At 36.5% G+C, this 19,287-nt stretch overlaps 2 protein-coding genes across 2 annotated transcripts in view; both read left to right on the top strand.

Moving 5' to 3' along the window:
• The window catches only part of LOC105265479 (A disintegrin and metalloproteinase with thrombospondin motifs 9), a gene marked incomplete in the record, with an annotated part of 78,281 nt that extends 59,475 nt beyond the window's left edge, over window positions 1–18,806 (top strand). Inside the window, 21 exon segments of the mRNA XM_011302971.1 lie at window positions 666–837; window positions 5,668–5,882; window positions 6,236–6,388; window positions 7,080–7,229; window positions 7,940–8,091; window positions 8,884–9,312; window positions 9,891–10,241; window positions 10,516–10,682; window positions 10,813–11,063; window positions 11,466–11,847; window positions 11,996–12,157; window positions 12,248–12,388; window positions 12,462–12,587; window positions 12,821–12,991; window positions 13,110–13,322; window positions 14,170–14,355; window positions 15,447–15,635; window positions 16,093–16,418; window positions 16,482–16,618; window positions 16,705–16,898; window positions 17,163–18,806. Coding sequence (XP_011301273.1) covers window positions 666–837; window positions 5,668–5,882; window positions 6,236–6,388; window positions 7,080–7,229; window positions 7,940–8,091; window positions 8,884–9,312; window positions 9,891–10,241; window positions 10,516–10,682; window positions 10,813–11,063; window positions 11,466–11,847; window positions 11,996–12,157; window positions 12,248–12,388; window positions 12,462–12,587; window positions 12,821–12,991; window positions 13,110–13,322; window positions 14,170–14,355; window positions 15,447–15,635; window positions 16,093–16,418; window positions 16,482–16,618; window positions 16,705–16,898; window positions 17,163–17,249 — 4,354 coding nt within the window.
• A 98-nt stretch (window positions 18,807–18,904) lies between these two features.
• LOC105265478 (uncharacterized) overlaps window positions 18,905–19,287 on the top strand; it is a 2,927-nt gene continuing 2,544 nt past the window's right edge. The window contains exon 1 of the mRNA XM_011302970.1: window positions 18,905–19,138. Coding sequence (XP_011301272.1) covers window positions 19,046–19,138 — 93 coding nt within the window. The 5' untranslated portion in view covers window positions 18,905–19,045. The remainder of the gene's footprint in view (window positions 19,139–19,287) is intronic.

A 19,287-nucleotide genomic window follows, 5' to 3' on the forward strand; every position in this document is an offset into this window, starting at 1 on the left:
TGGGACAGGAGAATTTTTTCCTGTTGAAACATTTTTCCTTTCAACATGACAACAGAATAATTTATGAGGACATGAAAAATGACTTGTGATTTCTCCATTCACAAGTGAATATTTTCTGGACAAATTAACAAACAAAATGTATTAGTTCCAAAAAAATTGCTTCTCATTTTTTAATGTGGAAAATTTCCGAAATTTTATTCGTTCATCTAAATTTGCTAAATGCAAATAATTTTTTTGTCGAGTGCAGTTGACGATATTTCACTCTTTTCCCGAGTTGAATTCCACGTCATATTTTATAGTTGAAATGTTGTCTCCAGCAATAGGCGCCAATGTATCCACGTTTTTCTTTATTTTATGGCCGCGCCCATTTCAAAGTTTCCAGGCGAAACAAAACGCCGATGACAGCTGTTGATACGTGGAATTTTCATTAGCCACACGCAATGATTGGTTTTTACTAAAGTTTTTTTCATCGAGATCTTTTTGTCCTCGGAAGGTTTTATCGAAAACGTGATCTATCAGTCATTCCTTTTGGGACACTTGTGGGAGGTACTTCTCACGTATTGGGAGGTGATTTATTAAATTTTGATTGAGGACATGAGGTAAATGCGTGTGCACGCGCTCTGCTGGATTTTATAAGGCTTAAGGGTAATTATTTTTATGCTTAGGAATGGGGGAAGCTGGGAGGACGAGGGTTTTGATGATGGATTTAGTAATTGGCGAGCCAGGAGAGCACTGCCCAGAGAATACTTTATCGAGATCATGGTTGTTGCTGATGCTAAAATGGTGGATTATCATGGGAGCAACCTTGTTGGGTACATACTTGTACTTATGAGCACGGTAAGATGATTTTTTTATTGATAGACATTTTCAGATTCCATTTTCCAGGGAACCAATTAAATTAGCATTACTTGAGTTCTTATTTATTTTCAAATTTTCACTTGTTGGGAAATTCATGACTTTTTATAGAAATTTTGAGAATCATTTCTAAAAAAATCATTATAAACTATTTTTATTTGTTGAAGAAAGACGATCATGTACTGTTTATCGAACTTTATCTTTGGTTTGAATTTTACCTTGTTGGTGTGAAATATTTACAAATTTGGACATTATATTGTGTTGGGGTAACTACTCCTAGGGTTCTAATGAAAAAAGAGAAAAATTTTTGCACGATTGCAGATTGAGATATCGATTCCAAGAGATTTGAGAAGTTTATACAGTCGACTAATTAAAAATACGTACTTTACCATCGGCAACATTCAACAGTCCATTTCGATTTCAAATTGTTACTGACAATCAAATGTATTTTTGTCTCCCATCCCGCCAGCCAATAAATTGAGTACTTTCCCTTATCTATCTGTAACCTTGGCAGATTCCTTGGAATGAATATCTCATTCTTCTTTTTTTATAACTATTGTAATAGTTTCCGCTCCAAAATTTGAACCTAAAATTATAAATATTGAAAATAATCTTTTAAATTTTCTTTCAATACTTGCTTAAGGCCCGGATGGACTGTCTGGAAAAGCTAATTTACTCCAAAATTGGGACTTCTAATTACTCCGTCAATTAGTCGTTTTTTCCGATAATTGTTAGCTAGCGGCCTAGTTGTTAACAACCGCTAGAACGCTAGCTAACAATTATTGAAAAAAACGATTAATTGACGGAGTAATTAGAAGTCCCAATTTTGGAGTAAATTATCTTTTCTAGACAGTCCATCCGGGCCTTAAGCATTTTCTAGGATTCGAATAAAAATTGCTATTGAAATTATGAATTTCCAACTGTTAGAAGATTCGAAGAATTTTTATTACTGATCAAGGCTGCAGATGCTTAGAAATAACTCCAGATAGAAAAAATTCCCATCACGTACCGTAATTGCGGACTAATCAGGTTAATCTGATGCTTCCGAAAAGAGCATTACAGCCTCCGACGATTAAAAGCCGATTGGCCTCGAAAAAGGTGTGAAAACGAGATAATTCTGGAATTAAATAGCGTGGGAGAGCAGATTGTGAACAATGATAAGAGATTCATGTCAATCCCCTGGACTTCCGCCCGTATTCTTAAGAAATAAACTATCGAAAGAGGACTTCTTGACAGTCGTGGTTGAGCACCCGTTAATTGAAACGGAAAGAAGTCTCTAAGTGTAAGCAATGTCTTCTACCCTACCCTAGGTGCATGCTAGAAATTACGCAATGAGTAAACATAGCATTTTTTTTTTTTCATTTCCATCGACTCCTGTTTCTCTTGGTGTTTCGTGCCGATTTGCTAATCGGTGGAACATGCAAATGTGTGAGGAGTGGTGGAGCACAGCCTCACGTACAGAACCTTGTAATGTTCTTTCGAATAAGATGTGATGGTTATTACTCGATGGCTCTGGGGGATTAAAGGTCTGGCGTTTTCAATTTCCACTCGGTGCATGATTGATTGAAACGTTCGACCAGAAATCACTTGACTTCCTTCAACACTCGCAAAAAAAATCAGAAAACCAGATGAAAAGATAACGTTTTCCTCTCACGGCTGATGTTTTTCATGTGAATACGATAGAAACGATAAATTAAATGTTGCCGGTGGCAAAAAAATGGTGATTAATAACTAGATTAACGACATCATTGGAGACATCGCGGAAAAATGGATCGTTCAAACCGGAAACCATCATTTCTTGTAAAAAAAAATTATCTAGTCTAGTGTCAATGCCCCTGAGGAGAAATCAATTCTTCATTTTTTACCCTTCATTTCCCTACAAAATCTGTAGAACCTTGAAGCCTGTAGCCCACCATGTTGGGCCCACGTATGGGTATCTGGGTTATCCGTAAAAGCCAAACATAAATCGAACATTTATCGAGTCGAGTGACGAAAGGTGTAATTTTATTTCATTCGTCGGGGATAACGGTAGAGAATCTCAATGCAATCAAACATCATTGGAAAAAAATTCACGAACATTGAAAATTTTTACCTGTTTTTTTATGGGTGCCATTTTTATACCTCCTGCTTTCATTTTTTCGCAATAAAATTGCCGTAAGTTGATGAAAGATAGCCATCGAATCACTTAGTCAATTTAATAAGATAAAAATCTCGATGCGATTGAATATCACTGGAAACAAATTATGGAGCATCAGAAGATCTTTACTTTTATTTTTATCTGCATCATTGTTTAAATTTCAATTCTCTTCATTTTTATAGCGTCTCGTGTTTATATATTTTTTTGAATAAAACTGCCGTAAGTCAATGAAAAATAGCCATCGAAGCCTTCAATCAATTCGATGAGATAAAAATCTCAATGCATCGTAACATCACTGAAAAAAAATTCAGAAACATCTTAAAATGTTTACCTGTTGTTTTGATCTATGTCATTTTTGAAATTCAAATTCTTATAATTTTAAAAACGCGTCCTGTTGATATTTTTTAAAAATAAAACTGCCATAAGTCAATAAAAAATAGCCATCGAAGCCTTCAATCAATTCGATGAGATAAAAATCTCAATGCATCGTAACATCACTGAAAAAAAAATTAGGAACATCTTAAAATGTTTACCTGTTGTTTTGATCTATGTCATTTTTGAAATTCAAATTCTTATAATTTTAAAAACGCGTCGTGTTGATATTTTTTTTTAATAAAACTGCCATAAGTCAATAAGAATAGCCGTCGAAGCCTTCAATCACTTTAATGAGATAAAAATCTCCATGCAATGAAACATGACCGAGAGAAATTCAGAGACATCTAAAACTTTCGACCTATTATTTTTATCTGTCATTTTTTAAATTGCCATAAACAAATGAAAAATAGTCATCAATCGTTCCTCAATTTAATAAGACAAAATTAAAATCATTAGACTACGAAGTACAGTATAAACATATTTTTCTTCAATTTTCTGAAATAGCAAGTCTGTCTCATTATCATCATCATATACCCTAATGACACCTGTCGTTGTCACTCAAACTGTACACCTTCTCACATAAACCTCAAACATCCCACTCAATAAAAAAAAATCTGTTCAATAACTCATTGACACCAAGAAGAAATAGAGAAATGGCTGAATAGGATTGAATCATCATATGAATGCACCTCCGGGAAGTTGTATTTCGTTGGAGTATGAATGAAAATTACGAGGAGTTAAATTTCCGATGAGATTTAACGGACGGTAGAGCCCAAGGTTAATGTTTTTCATTATATAACGCACTTAACACTGACGGGTGTGAAAATCTTGAGTCAAGGTACGTCGACCTCATTCGCGACTGCCGAGAAAAATCACTCAACAGGAATAAAACATTTCTTCATTTTAGATGAATAAATTAGAGGGGAATGAAGAGATATTTATCGATTCAGGTGAATGGAATTAATCACGCCAAGTTCAGTCCACTTTATCCCCCTCGGTATGATAAAAAAAAAAATAATGTTATAATGATGCGCAACCGGTTCCTGATGCAAGTCGACACTTATGCTAATCATCAACGAATTGTCTGATAGTGAAAATCAACGCGTCAATCGGTTATTTTTCTCCCTTGAGTAACGGGGGATTAAAAAATCCACCAGATGTTGGGATCGGTGGAGTTAACGCCATTCTAACTGGATTATAATTGGCGATCCGGTCGCCGTTACCTCAGTTTTGCGGAGATACAACCGGTGGTTAAGGTGGAGTCATGATCGTCTGCACGTGCCTCAGAGACACGCCACCCTCGAGGGGGAAAAATTATCGGGGACCGAGAACTATAAAGTACCTTGGGGAATTGATTTTAAAAAATGAGATGTGCCCTCCAGCTTTTTAAATCACTCGTAAATACTGGCTTACCTCCTCTCCCGAATTTCAAATTTTTTCCAACAAGAATTATCATCAAATTTTTTCAACAATTAGATAACACGAAAGTATATTCAACATTAATTTAATGTAGAATTAAGGTAATTTCTTAGAGTTGAAACATGATGTTGTTCACATTATCAATGGGAGAAATTGCTTGTTATCTCTCTGAATATAAAAGGAATAGTATAAATGTTTATCTTAACGTTTTTTGAGGCTCTCATTATAGTCTCTGAAAAGCTTCTGAGAAATATTTTGCTGTCTCTTAGATCTAGATGAAAATCAATTGTGAATTAATGAATGTAATGATAATATACTGATCGCGAAGACGAAATTTGTTTAGAAATTTCTGGAAATTTGATAGAAAATGTGACCAAAGGAATAGATATGCTAATCATTATATATGACATATTGCTTGTTGGTCGCAAATATATCTTATCTATATCTTGAATATATGCGGGTAATATGTGTTCCCATATATTCTGCATATACTTGATATATTGAATTCTCGGTCAGAATAAATGTGATATAATTAATATATATTTCGCGTACATATCGCCTTCTGTACGGGAATAATTCAGAAGGGAGACATCAAATCGAATCAAGGATAAAAATGTTTATAATAATGAAAGTTTTCAAACTCCATTCCATGAGATAATGAAATGAAAAACGAGACATTTAATTGATTTGGATTTGAAATACAAAAACCCTAAGAATGTACTGACATGAAATGCAACTGAAGACAGAATCACATCGAAAATAGCCAACAGTTTATTAACTTGTCAGGAATAATTATTGGCTGAATAAAGTGTACAAGTGAATAGAGTAGATAAATTCGTGGAATGGAGAGTGATGCATGAAGTGATGTTTGAATTGCTCAGGTATCTCGAATCTACAAGGATCCGTCGATAGGCAATCCCATAAGCATAGCCGTAACAAACATAGTAAAAACCGACGAGATATTCGGTACAAAACGAACCGACAGTGATGGAATAGCAGCTGCTGACATGTTGAAGAGATTCTGTTACTGGCAGAAACGTAATAATCCAGAGGAGCCATCACCGGAGCATCACGATGCTGCACTGCTCCTAACGAGGTCGGTATAACGATTTCACATTTGCCGTCTCCTGACCATTTCCTGTCGCTAATTATGGGTCATTCGAAATGTCAGATCACCTGGGGGGGTAAAAATAGTTGTATTTCAGTCATCAGTAGACATATTGACGGTTTTAATGAGTGGAATACAGATAATTATCCGATAATTAAAGATTATTGCTGGGATTGAGCCATTCCTCGTCATATTTTACTCGGTTATTCTCGAGATATCTTGTTTATGATCTTTGGATAGTATTAATGTGATTTATTCTTTCGTTAGGAATAGATTTTTCAATTGCGCAACTGTTCGTGCACTTTTCTTTTTAATCTGTGGAAAATAATTTTTATCCGTAGGGAAAATTTGTGCCATAATCTTCGGCTGAAGAGGTGTGACACGCTGGGTTTAGCTGAACTTGGGAGAATGTGCTCGCCAGGATCATCATGCGCAATTGTACAGGACAATGGTCTCGCTGCGGCCTTCACTATTGCCCACGAGATTGGACATGTGTGAGTTAAATTCCAGGTGATAACGCCCATGTTCTACCAATGACATTGGCGCACTCGCCCACCATTTATGAAAAAAATTTCATTAAAATATATGCGTTTCCTCTGAACAATTCTCGTGAACGCCTATTGAAATTCTATGGAATTCTATATTTGGAATTCTATTCATCTTTTTTTTCCACAAATTCTGTTCCGAAGTCGTGAACTAAGATAAGTGATTTTTTTTAGGTCAGTTTTTAGTGAATATCTCGAAATTGAAGGGAGATAGCGATATTTTTGGATAGACATTTTTTGTAGAGAAAAGAGAGCGCTGCAAAAAAAGTAATTACGAAAATATCAATATTTTCCTTGAATACCAAGATATTTGGGAAAAACTGACCACAAGAAAATGTGCGCTTAACTTACTTCATTACGGAATTATTTAAACAGTTATGCAACTACACCCGGTGGGTTTACATACACATTTGATTATAAAAAAAGATCCGTGGGTGCCAATTCCTCTGTATAACTTCTGTAGGAATTTTCTTTATAAAACTTTTTGGACATACTTTTGCCATTTTTGATTTTTGATTTCGTCAGAATTCCTGTAAGTTCCAATAGAAGTTCAATGGAATTTCTTTGAGAAATTGTTACATTCTACTTTTGTAGAATCGTTGCCGTTCTGGACTGATATTTTTATCTGGGCCCTCGGTAGGTTAAGCATATCCCACGACGACGACTCCAAGTGCACGAAATTCCGGAATCGATCAGGAGTGCACAATGTGATGTCTCGAATGCTAGACGACAACACATTTCCTTGGGAATGGTCCAAGTGTTCTCGTCACTACGTCACGGAATTTCTCGAGTGAGTTTTATGGGCGCTAACTGCTCCAGCTTTTGTCTCGCATTTCTTCGGGGTTTATTCGAGGACATTTTTCAGAGGACTAAAGATAGGGCGCAGACTTCCGGGAGAAACGAGAAATTGAGTTCAAAGTGGTACATTTCATTCTAAGAAATCGTGACACGCATGAAAAAATAGTCTACATAACTGAATTGAGAAATCTAGTATTTGCTACTGAATATTTTAATACAATCTTCGATAAGCTAATAAACACTCCAAAAGGAATCTTCATAGATATCACTTGTAAGAATCCTCAAGTTCTCGATTTCATGTAATAGTCGAGCTGCTGGATGACGTTTTAAGAATCCACTCTTGAGAAATGCTCACAGAATAATTGGACATTGGGGGTAAATTTAAAGTGTATTGTTAAAGAAATGCCCTATCTGTTATACCGGATGCAATTTCATGTAAACGTTAACTCATACCCGGGAAAACCTTGGGTATCAGTGGCACGGGGAGAGAAACGAGCAGAGACGTGCTGGTGGTTTTTTTCAATGTATACAACACGCTGGTGTAGCAAAGAGTGTACCCTCGGCTTGGGCTTAGGAATCCGGTTCCACGAGTCAAGAGAAACAGTGGCTCGTGCCTGTGACTCTCCTCCTCGTGCACAGCACTGACTTCTGTCCCTTGTACAATTGTCATTTTTTTTTTACCTGGATGTTGAATTTTCCTAGGGCTGGCTCCTCCAATTGTCTCCTGGACGAGCCCGACAACATGATTAGGTCCATAGTCAGTCGACTGCCTGGTGAGGATTATTCTGAGAACGAACAGTGCGAACTTGTCTTTGGCCCGGGCTCAAAAATCTGTCCGCATATGGAGAATGATGGTAAGTCATGTGGGTTCATCATGGGTTGATTTATAGTTCTTGTGTTTTTTTTTTTCAATTCAATGAATTGAGTCCTCTTGGCCTCGTGGGAGGGACATGCATTCGGCATTAGGAGTATTGTTGACAGAACCAGTGACTCGGATCGTGTAATTAATCGAATATTCTTGAAGACACGAAAATCATTTTAACGATGCTCAAGGCATTTCTATTAAACAATTTAGTGGGCATTCAGTTTTCCTCGTGTTGAAATAAGTCAGCACAACCAGAAAAATTATTCATTGGAATTTATCAAAGTATATTTGGTTTGGTTTATGATTTTTGCTTCTCTGAATACTTTAAAAGATTTAATCATTTTAGTCAAAAATATGTCATAAAACCATTCATTAATAAAAATCAAAATCAATAATTGAATGAGATTTTTGTATAGTGATTCATTGCTATTTTCAAATTTTGAGTCAATTTCAAATATAATTGCGACTAAAATTAAATTTATCTGCTGAGAAGAAATAACTGAAATTAAATATGTTTCATAATTATCAATTTTTGGGAAAAATATATTCAAGCCGATTCTATTTTCGAGAGAAAATAAAGTTTTTTTTTTTTAAATAAGGCAATATTTAAAAAATCAGAAAAATTGCTAGTCTCAATTTCCAATGAAATCATTGACTGGATAGTGTTTGACTTGTTGAGAGAGTAACTCATCGCAACTCCAGTAAATTAATTAGCAGTAAGAACACGTAGTAATTAAGGAGCTAGGTAAACTTAGCCCATGGTTGGTTACCGGCCAGGCAGTGTGCAAGAGACTTTGGTGCACCGCGCCGTCCTGGAGCCATCAATCTCACTGTCATACCCAACACATGCCCTGGGCGGATGGTACACCCTGTGGTAATGGCAAGTGGTGTCACCGTGGTGAGTGCGTCTCCAAGAAAAATCTAGCCCCAGTCGATGGACAATGGGGTGAATGGGGGCCCTACGGATCCTGCTCCAGGAGCTGCGGTGGAGGGATTAAAATCAAAGAACGCGAGTGCAATAATCCACCGCCCCAGAACAATGGAAATTACTGTATTGGTGAACGAGTCAGGTATCGCAGCTGTGGGACTAAAGAGTGTCCCTCTGGATTTGTTGATTTTCGTGAAGAGCAGTGCGCCAATTTCAATGATAACAATCTCAACATCAAAGGGCTAGCACATGATGTCAAGTGGCACGCCAAATATATCAAAAGTAAGATTTTAATACCATTCAAATTCAATGCATACACAGAAATTATCAGGATTATTTATCCTTTTTTATCGCATTGACGTCGGCTTGTCCTACCTATCAGACGTAATCTTTGATTTGAATTTGATCATCTACTTTAAAGTGTTTGTAAATTTGGGTCTGAAATTGCGCTGCAAAATTCACTCCAATGATTATAAAATGATAATGATAAAAAAGAGGAAAAATTATTGAAGCATGGAGGATAATCGAGATGTTGATTTTGAAGGATCTGACGAGTTTGCTGAAAAATAGTTAAAAATACACAATTTACCAGCCACAGGATGGGGGAAAGGAATACATTTGACAATCAATAACAATATAGAATCAAAATGTTGTTGCAATTTTTCCTCTGTTTTTAAACTATTTTTCAATTTGAACCCTTGATTTAGATAATATTTTGGGCTAACAAGATAAACCTAAAAATGAAAATTACACTAAACTTCTTCATTCATCTTTATTTCTATTTTTTGAATCTTATAAAAAAATCAATGGTAAGGGAAAAAAGTCACAGTTTTAACTGGTTCTTAATTTTTGTATCGCAGTTCCACCTGAAGAGCGGTGTAAACTCTACTGTCAAGTGGACAGCAATCAGTACTATATGCTGAGGGATAAAGTAATCGATGGCACACCATGTGGACCCGACACCTTTCATATTTGCGTCAACGGGCACTGCAAACCAGCTGGCTGCGATCACACACTGAATTCCACCGCTGAGTTGGATACTTGTGGGGTTTGTCGAGGAAATAACAGCACTTGTCAGAGGATTACTGGATCGTACAACACCAGTGGAATTTATGGATATCGTAGAGTTGTCAAGATCCCTGCTGGTAGCAGCTTCATTGATATCAGGCAGGCTGGCTGGGGAGGACTCCATAATGATACCAACTATCTAGGTAGACTGAAAATTTTCATTCGAGACGTGAAATTCAAGCAAACTTTTGGAGATTAATCGATTTTTAACTGAACAGCCAATTTTTGGAGAACAAGGCTGTCGATTATTCCAGGACTTAATGAATTCTTCGGTGATAATATGTCTGTGAACTCATAAAAAATTCATTTTTGTTGAAAATTTGGGTCAATTTTTAAAATAGAGTAATTGAGTGTATTTTTTCAAGAGAGATTATTTTGTGATCATAATTATGTTAATTGATTGGTTTTTTCTTTCAGCATTGAGACTTGGTGAAAATGGTAAATACATACTGAACGGTAATTTCATGGTGATGCATCGAAAAGTTATTGTTCTTCCGGGCTTGGCAATCGAGTACAGTGGTCCAGGCCCTAAAATCGAACGGCTGAACAGCTCCAGACCCATCAACTTCGATTTAATTTTAGAGGTAAAATTACTGTATGCTCGAGAAATTTGTATCCACCCATTATGAAATGATTTACGAGTCCAGTTACTCCCCCTGTACTTCCATACTACGTTTCTAAATTTTTTTTTTAATCTTGTTTCAATGCTAAAAGGTCCTATCGGTGGGAGATATCATGCCACCGCAAATAACTTACGAGTACACGGTACCGAAGAGAATACTGGACAGTTTTACATGGATTTTGAGTGATTGGTCCACGTGTAGTCACATGTGCCAGGGTAGTAGGCAACGTAGAGCAGAATGCCGGAGTACAGAACATAAAGACGTTGTGTCCGACGATTACTGTCCACCGGAGGAACGTCCACAGGAAGAAACACAAATGTGTAACAGCCACTGCATTCTACAGTTGAGTCACTTGTGCTATTTTCATTTTGACCCAATTTTCCGATGCTATTTCCTTGTTACTCGGAATTCTCAAGTCATTAGAAGATTTCTCTCTGTTGGGTTATTCTTTTTCCTTCAAATAATTCATAGTAAAGAATAATAAATCACAAATATCTTAATACTAATTATAGTATTACAATTATTAACTTGCTCCCACTTTTTTCTTTTTCCATAGAATACTTCCTATGAAATCCTAAACATTAATAGAAAGTCTAATAAAAATCCAGTAGAGTTGCCTGATTAACTTGTTAGCTTTTTCTATCAATTTTTTTTGTATCTACTAAAAAATTAGCTGAAGTAGAATAACATAGAATAAATAAATCAAATGATAATTAACTGAAATTTTTGTCCCGTTAATTTCAGATGGCAAGAAACATCAAGATCAGAATGCTCGAATCACTGTGGCCTGGGTACGCAAACAGTGACGACTCGTTGTGTCCAAACCCTGACAACATCAACAAACCGAGCACCTCGTCAATTTCCACCCCACGCCTGTTCCCATTTGAATCGTCCCAAGGAGTTGGTGTCCTGCACAGGGCCATGTGATGATGCCCACTGGTCCTACTCTGACTGGGGAAGCTGCAGTGTCTCCTGTGGAGGAGGAATACAAACGAGAACAGCAAATTGCGTGGATTCCATGGGGAGAAATGTGCCAGATGACAAGTGCAGTAGCTCAAAAAAAATTCTCGAAAGATCGTGTGGGCATGAGGCTTGTCCTCAGTGGGCCTTTGGCGATTGGTCCCCTGTAAGTGCCGAAATCCATCCAATTATCTAATCAATTATAGGAAAAATGTCTATTCAATCAATTTTCCGTGAATTAAACTGAGTAAAATTTTTAAATTGATTTCTTCCTCTCGTTCTTCTATTTCAATTCATTCATCTTTGATTTGCAGTGTTCCGAGAGCTGTGGAATTGGAAAAAGAGCTCGTCCGTTCTGGTGTCAAGTGGAAAATCGCGTGGTTAATTCATTATACTGCACTGATCAACTTCCAGCTGTTGTAAAACCCTGCAATGCTGGACCCTGTCATCGCTGGTCTACCGGAGAATGGAGTCCAGTGAGTTTTTCTTTTTTTCTACTATCGACAGCCTCTGGGACAGCACGTGCCGTCGATCGACCCAAATTAAATCAACTATTGAATTTCTAGTGCTCGGTCACGTGCGGTGAGGGAACTCGAAGAAGAAAAGTCGCTTGCTTGAATGCAGACGGATCAACCGGAGATCAATGCGCTGCTTCTGAGAAACCAGAGGACTCAGATATCTGCAAAATGGAAGTCTGTCCCACTGCTGTTAGTCTCTGCTATAAATTTTCATTATTATCGAGAAAAGAATATTGTGACGTTCATGAGTTTTGGTTTTTAGACGACTGTTCCTGGGGTTTATTCCAATGGGGTACACGGTGAACCGTCTCAGGAGGAGAACGAAGTCGACAGCAATGGTATCACCTTTCATTCAGGATATGCTTGGCGAAGTGGAAATTTCGGGGAGGTAAATTAATTCTACTTCATCATAAATCTAATCGGCTATTTTTTTCTATATCTTATTGGAATAAATAATTCAATCTTACTGTATTTTCAATATACTTTTAATTTATTAATTTCTCATTATTGATTTCATTAATTAACAGCAGATTGTTGAAATTGGTGAATTGAATTTCAAAGCACTCTAAAACAACATAGAGGATAAAATAGAGAGGTAATAAAATAAATTATTTTTGGTAGTGCTCACGATCGTGCAATGGTGGTTTTAAACACCGAATTGTCCAGTGCACATCTACAGAGACTCACACAGCAGCTCGAGATGATTACTGCGACTCTAATCAGCGTCCAACGAGCACTGTACCATGCAACAGACACGCCTGTCCCTTCTGGAACACCGGAGACTGGAGCCAGGTTAGCATAAAAAGACGAATCCCACCAATTTTCGAAGGGCCCACTTTGGGGTCAACATCACGTAATAACCTTAATACCCCCTTGGTTTCTTGTTCCAAATATTTCGTCGGTGATTCAGTGCAATGTGGAATGCGGCGAGGGCTACCAGCATCGGCAGGTAGGCTGCCAGAGTCAGAGAGGTGAAACACTCCCAGATAAGGAATGCAGCATCATCGACAGACCGAAGCACGCAAAAAAATGCCGGAAGGCACCTTGCGTGATACAAAGAAATCATAATTCTAATTCCAAGGGTAATCTACCCAGGAGATGGCGCGTCTCCAATTGGACTCCAGTAAGTAGTTTATTTTTATATGACTTCTACGGTGAGGAAAAATTCCCAGCGATTTATGTATTTAAAAATTTAATAGAAAAACACTTTCTCCGCGAAATTCCATTGAATTTCTGTTGGGATTATATTCAGGATTTTTTTGCGCCAATTCTGGTCATAATTTTAGCTTATCAATCATAATAATGATTATAATAATCCATTATGTCATTAAATCTCCATAGAAGTTCAATATCATTTAGGGAACGCACTAGGTTTTTCTATTAATGTTTTTCATGCTTGTATTCATGTTGTTTTCGTAAATGTTACTTTTTCACCAACAATTGAATGAGGCGTTGAGATGTTTTACGTTTGAAAAAATTTAACATAAAAACCTTGTGTTTTCTCTACGAAATTCTGTCGAATTTCCATTAAAATTCTATAAAAAATGTCTGCAACGTCGTTATATATATCTCAATGGACATTTTTTCATGGAAAGACATCCTTTCAAACTTGGAAAATGTTCAGCCAATAATCTCAACCTGCATAATCTTTTATAGAAATGGCGCAAAAATCTAATACTATTTTTATTATTTCGAAAAATATAAAAAAACTCGCAAGAAAATAATCTCACCCATCCATTCGAGATGAAAAAACCATTGAATTTCTCGACTAAAAATGTAACAAATTACCCAAATTGGCAAATTAAAAGAAAAGGGTCAAAAATATCTTCGACGAAATTTTTCTGAAAAAAAAAGAATGGGAAAGACCCCCAATCTCAATTTATTCTCCCGATATCTCTGGATCACTGAATCGCCCCAGAGCACTCACTCGATCGCCTCCACAGAGCAGAGAAAATAAACTGTACTTTCAGTGTTCAAAATCGTGTGGCGGTGGAATAAAAACGCGAAGGGTGGAGTGTGTCATGGGGACAGGAGATAACGAGCAACTGGTAGAGGACGAGCAGTGCTCGAGACTCGGGCTAGCAAGTCCAAGATCCCAGAGGCCCTGCCAACGTTTACCCTGTGACTTTACATGGCAAGAGGGCAGCTGGTCCGAGGTACCTCTAAAGTGAAAAGAAAAAAAGTCTAATAAATGAAGAATCGCTTTAACTCCTATATGATCCTGGGGACGCTAGAGGAAAATCGCATGATTCACACTGTCTCATTACCCCAAAAATTGTACAATTTTTTTTTTCTTTTTTCAGTATCATTTAAGTCACACGTAGATCCAGTTAGGTCCCATCCTCCAACCAATAACCCGTCTTTTAAGTATTGCTTTTTATGGCTGTAGTCTCCCTGGGTCAGGGTCAATTGGCATAATTAAATAAATCAATCGTGGATTCAGTTGGTAGAGTTCACAAATAGAAAAAGTTACACGGTATTTAGACAGACATTACCTTATGTTTCCTCGTGTTTTCAAGATAATACGTATTTTTTCACATTATTAGTAGAATTAATCGTTAGAAATTCTACGAGAATATCATTGTACAAAATCATCTGAATGAAGTTGAAGTTAAAATTAAAATTCGCTGGAAATTAAAGAAATTCATTCGAAATTTCATTCAATTTGATGTACCGCTTTAGAAATTCAAGTGTCAGATAAAGTCATCAAGATTTATTTAAAGATACGTATTTTTCTTCAGGACACGTCGAAAATTAATTCTCTGCTTTTTTTATTGTTAATGTTTCATTTAACTCGTTCTATTATTTTAAAAATGCATGGAAAGTCTAACTAGCTCCGAGTACACGTGTTTTATCAGTTGTATTGTTTGTCCATCGGAAATTCCCGAGGAATCGACGTAAATGGTGTCATTGGGGTGACTAATACAACGCAAATGACGAAAGGAAAAAAATGAGAAAAGTAAAATTATTGGAATATTGCACATGACGCAGGTTTTAATTTATGGTCCGACGATAATTTCATCGTGGGAAATGCAATCGCAATTATCCAGGCGATGATTATTGTCTTTCAATATGAAATCATTGGGAATGGCTTAATAGCATCAAGAGAAATTGACGAAATAATCGATTACAAGAAACAATTTTCCTCTGCATGGATGCATGTGCATAACCGTAGAGTTGATGATTAATTGAAAGACGGGCGCATGAATATTGGTGTAATTAATTCGATATTTTATTTTTGTCAAAGTGCTCGAAAGACTGTGGAGCTGGCATTCAGAGGCGAGCAGTGACTTGTCACAAAATCAATCGATATGGATGGATCGATCCAGCACCAACAGACGGATGTCCATTGAGTGATAAACCAAGAGGCGAGCAGACATGTAAACTCCAGGACTGCAATGATAAATTTTACTGGACTGCAGGCCCCTGGAGAAAAGTAAGATAAACAATTAATTGACCTTACCTCACCAATTAATCCGGTTCCCGAGAAACATTTCTGAACCTAAGGGAGACATTGAAATACTTGTGAAAACCTTTTTTCTAGCTCTTCTCTCAGTCTACAAAAACTCTCCTACAAAAATTCTACTATCTCTCGTAGATTCCGAGATTATTTTGAAAAATGTGTTTAAAAACACGTTGACTTGTTACCCTTCGCCTCTTCACTACTGAAGTATTTGTGGAATTATTACTGAGTTGAATATTTCAAGTGCTTTATTTGCTCATAACGTTTCGAACATTTACGATCCTTGGTGGTGAAAAAGCAAGTGTTACATATCCATGAAATCATCTGAAATACCGTGAATGCCTGCGGCTAAGAAACAATGTTTATTAGTGTATAAAAATATTTCATTGTTTAAGAAAGATGTTACGAATAGTAAAATGTTTTATTACAGTGTAGCCATCAGTGTGGGCGCAAGGGACGACAGATACGCAGGCTATTTTGTCACGACAAAAGTGGTAAAAGAGTGGGTAAATTCAATTGTCCAATGGAATTTAAACCACAGAGAAAACGCAAGTGCAACCAAAGACGATGTGGTCCATTGACCTGTCTCGAGGCACAAAAGAAATTCAAAGCAACTGGAGATGGTGAATACACATTGCTCATTGGTGGTAAGAATATGTCGATCTATTGTCACGATATGTCGACAAGTGAGCCAAGGGAGTACTTGACGTTGCCAGCAGGAGACAGGGAAAATTATGCTGAAATTTATGACAAGAGGTGGGTTTTTTAATTCTTCCACTTTCCTGAATATTTGATTATCTTGATTCTCTTGACTGATAGATTGTTGGATCCCCGGACGTGCCCCTATAATGGATTGAGGAACGATAGCTGCGAGTGCGTCACAGAACGTGGAACTATATCAGGAAGAACTATGTTTAAACGTGTCAGGATTGATGTGGCTAAATTAATTATTATAGGTATGATTTTTTGAGTAATTAGTTAATTAGGTTGGAGTGGTTGGAATGAAGGACTCAAGTTATTTTCATGTTATTATCATTTCCAGCTGATGATTACACGTTCTCGTGGACCAAAGGAGCCAAACGAGTGGAGTATGGCAAAGCTGGAGACTGCTACAGCACAGTCAATTGTCCTCAGGGACGTTTTAGTATAAATTTGAGTGGCACTGCCCTCAAACTCACACCTCAAGTCTCGTGGGTGCCACAGAAGTCACGAGCCTATCTGGACGTCCACAGGGTTGTGAGTCAATTATTCTTATGAGGCTCATAAATTTGGATTGGCAATTTTTTAAATTATGGATCTATTTTAAAAATTATTGGTTTAAGGAGAAAGAATTAGAGGACTGTTCTGCAATTGATGGAATTTAGGACAAGAAAGAGTTTTTTGATTGTTTTGCTGAAATCGATAGCTTTTAAAATGAATTATTGATTAATAATTGAAAAATAAAAAATCCAAGTTCTTGGTTAGTTTAGTATTTACTATTGCGTTTTTCTCTTTTTACAGAATGATCAGAGAATTCTCGGCAAATGTGGGGGCTACTGTGGCTTTTGCGCTCCAAGCATGGACTTGAAACTGGAGGTATTGTCCTAGCCGTCTACAAAATCAAGTCGTCGAGGATCCTTTGGTGATTCCTAGAGGAAATCATGGGACTGATGGTCACGAGTGTCATCTCCAGGTGGAGGATGAGCACTTTTCTCTTTCTCTCTTTAGGAAAGAGGGTACTCTCACCATCGTCGTCTTCTAGTATTAATAACTTATTAATATAGATCCTAATGTTTATTTTTACATGAAGCATTGATAACGTGGACGTGAGACTTTTTCTAAGCTGAGGCTAACGATAATTCAGTAGTTTAGGTGATAGTAACCGAATTGTCGCAGACACTGAGAGGAGAAACTGGGAGTTGATGTTCTTCCTCTTGGAGTTATCATAAGTGCTCTCTAATTGAATCAATGAGAAATTGACAATGCGGGTTCACTGCCATATTTGTCCATAATACGTGCCTTTCGTCGAAATTGGAGTGAATCTCATTCTGGCTTCGATGATCCAATGAGATCGAATTTATTGCAATATTTGTAGAATATATCAGTGCAAAGGGGTAAAAAGTAACAAATCAATTCAGTTAATTGGTGAATTTTTGGGAATAATTCTGAATCTAAAAAAGATGTCAATCGTTTTATTAGAATCTTTTTTGTAGCTCACATCTAAAATTACAAGAAAAACATGAAAAAATGTCAATATCTCTTTTAGATTTCCAAATATTCCTTAAAACTCAATTTGTTATTCTGTACTTCATCTTTACTGATTTGCATTGGTGTCTTCAATGTTGCGACATTTTCGAAGAATTTTAGGATAAAGATATAGTGGTATTAGTAGATAATAAATGTTGAATGAGGAAGTGAATTATTTTCAAAAGAATTAGGTGAATTATCGTTCACTATTTCGATGTTTTTGGACGGATGGGACTGTTGATGGCCCGCATAGACTGCCATTTATCGTGTATTTTTTTTACGTTCAAGGAATTTTTTTGCATTAGGCAGCGAAATATCGCAACGTTATTCGAGCGATTAACTTCGACCGTGTTCTTCTACTTTTTCTTTATTTTTCCACTCGTGGTGGAGGAGTATAATTGTAAAATATGGAATGCCTCCGTAGCAGTGAATATGAAGGATCAGATAATTTTTACTGCCAAATGTACAAGTATTTGTTGAAATTATCGAATTGGCGTTAATTCGGAGAAAAATTATCTCGATAAATTATAATTAATATTATTGATAGATTATCTCGAATTATTATTACTGTACTCCTATCAATATTTCCTGCATTGGGGAAGACAGATTTCTCATGTGCATTGAATGAACAAGGCATATTTTTCGTCGATTATTTTTCGTTCTGACTCCGCATATTCTTATTTCAAAATCTACCACGCAAGTCTGACTAGTAATTTATGAACAAATAATTATTTTTATTTTTGCTTCGCTATCAGTAAGATTGTTATATGGGATTAAATAAACTTTAAATGATAGTGTGTGTATTGTATTATACAGGTAGAAAATTTACTAGAGAATTTTTTATGTGAACCAGTGTATGTGAAGCGTTGTTTAAAGATAAATATAAGAGCCATTGTTAAGTGGTGCTGATGGCTATTATCTGTCTATTCATGTTCCCTTCTCTTTTTTTTTCAAACAACAATCTGATTCCAATTCCATGAATTGAGGAAGATTATTCAATTTTTTTTTGTTATGTACTAAAACACCTCTTGTGAATTTTTCCCTGTTGAATGATATTAATGAAACCAATCAGACAAACAATATTGATCGATCGAAGTTTATCAGAAGTGGGAGATAGCGATGTGGGAATCCTGAGACTGAGTCATAAATGATTTCACATGAATGCGAACATCATCACGCAGTATTCCGTGGAATCATTCACGATGAAGATCATCATGTTAATCGCTATCATTGCAGTTCCCACTATCCATGTGAGTTGTCTTAATTCTTGATGAAAATTATTGGATATCTTTCGATAAGTTTATTGCAAATAAATGAAGGAATTCTGTTGTCACAGGATAAAGATAATTATTGAAAGATTTGATGACTTCATTGGTATGCCGGGAACCTTTAGCCAAAT

The sequence above is a fragment of the Fopius arisanus genome, unplaced genomic scaffold, assembly GCF_000806365.1.
Source record: "Fopius arisanus strain USDA-PBARC FA_bdor unplaced genomic scaffold, ASM80636v1 scaffold00030, whole genome shotgun sequence".
Taxonomy (NCBI): domain Eukaryota; kingdom Metazoa; phylum Arthropoda; class Insecta; order Hymenoptera; family Braconidae; genus Fopius; species Fopius arisanus.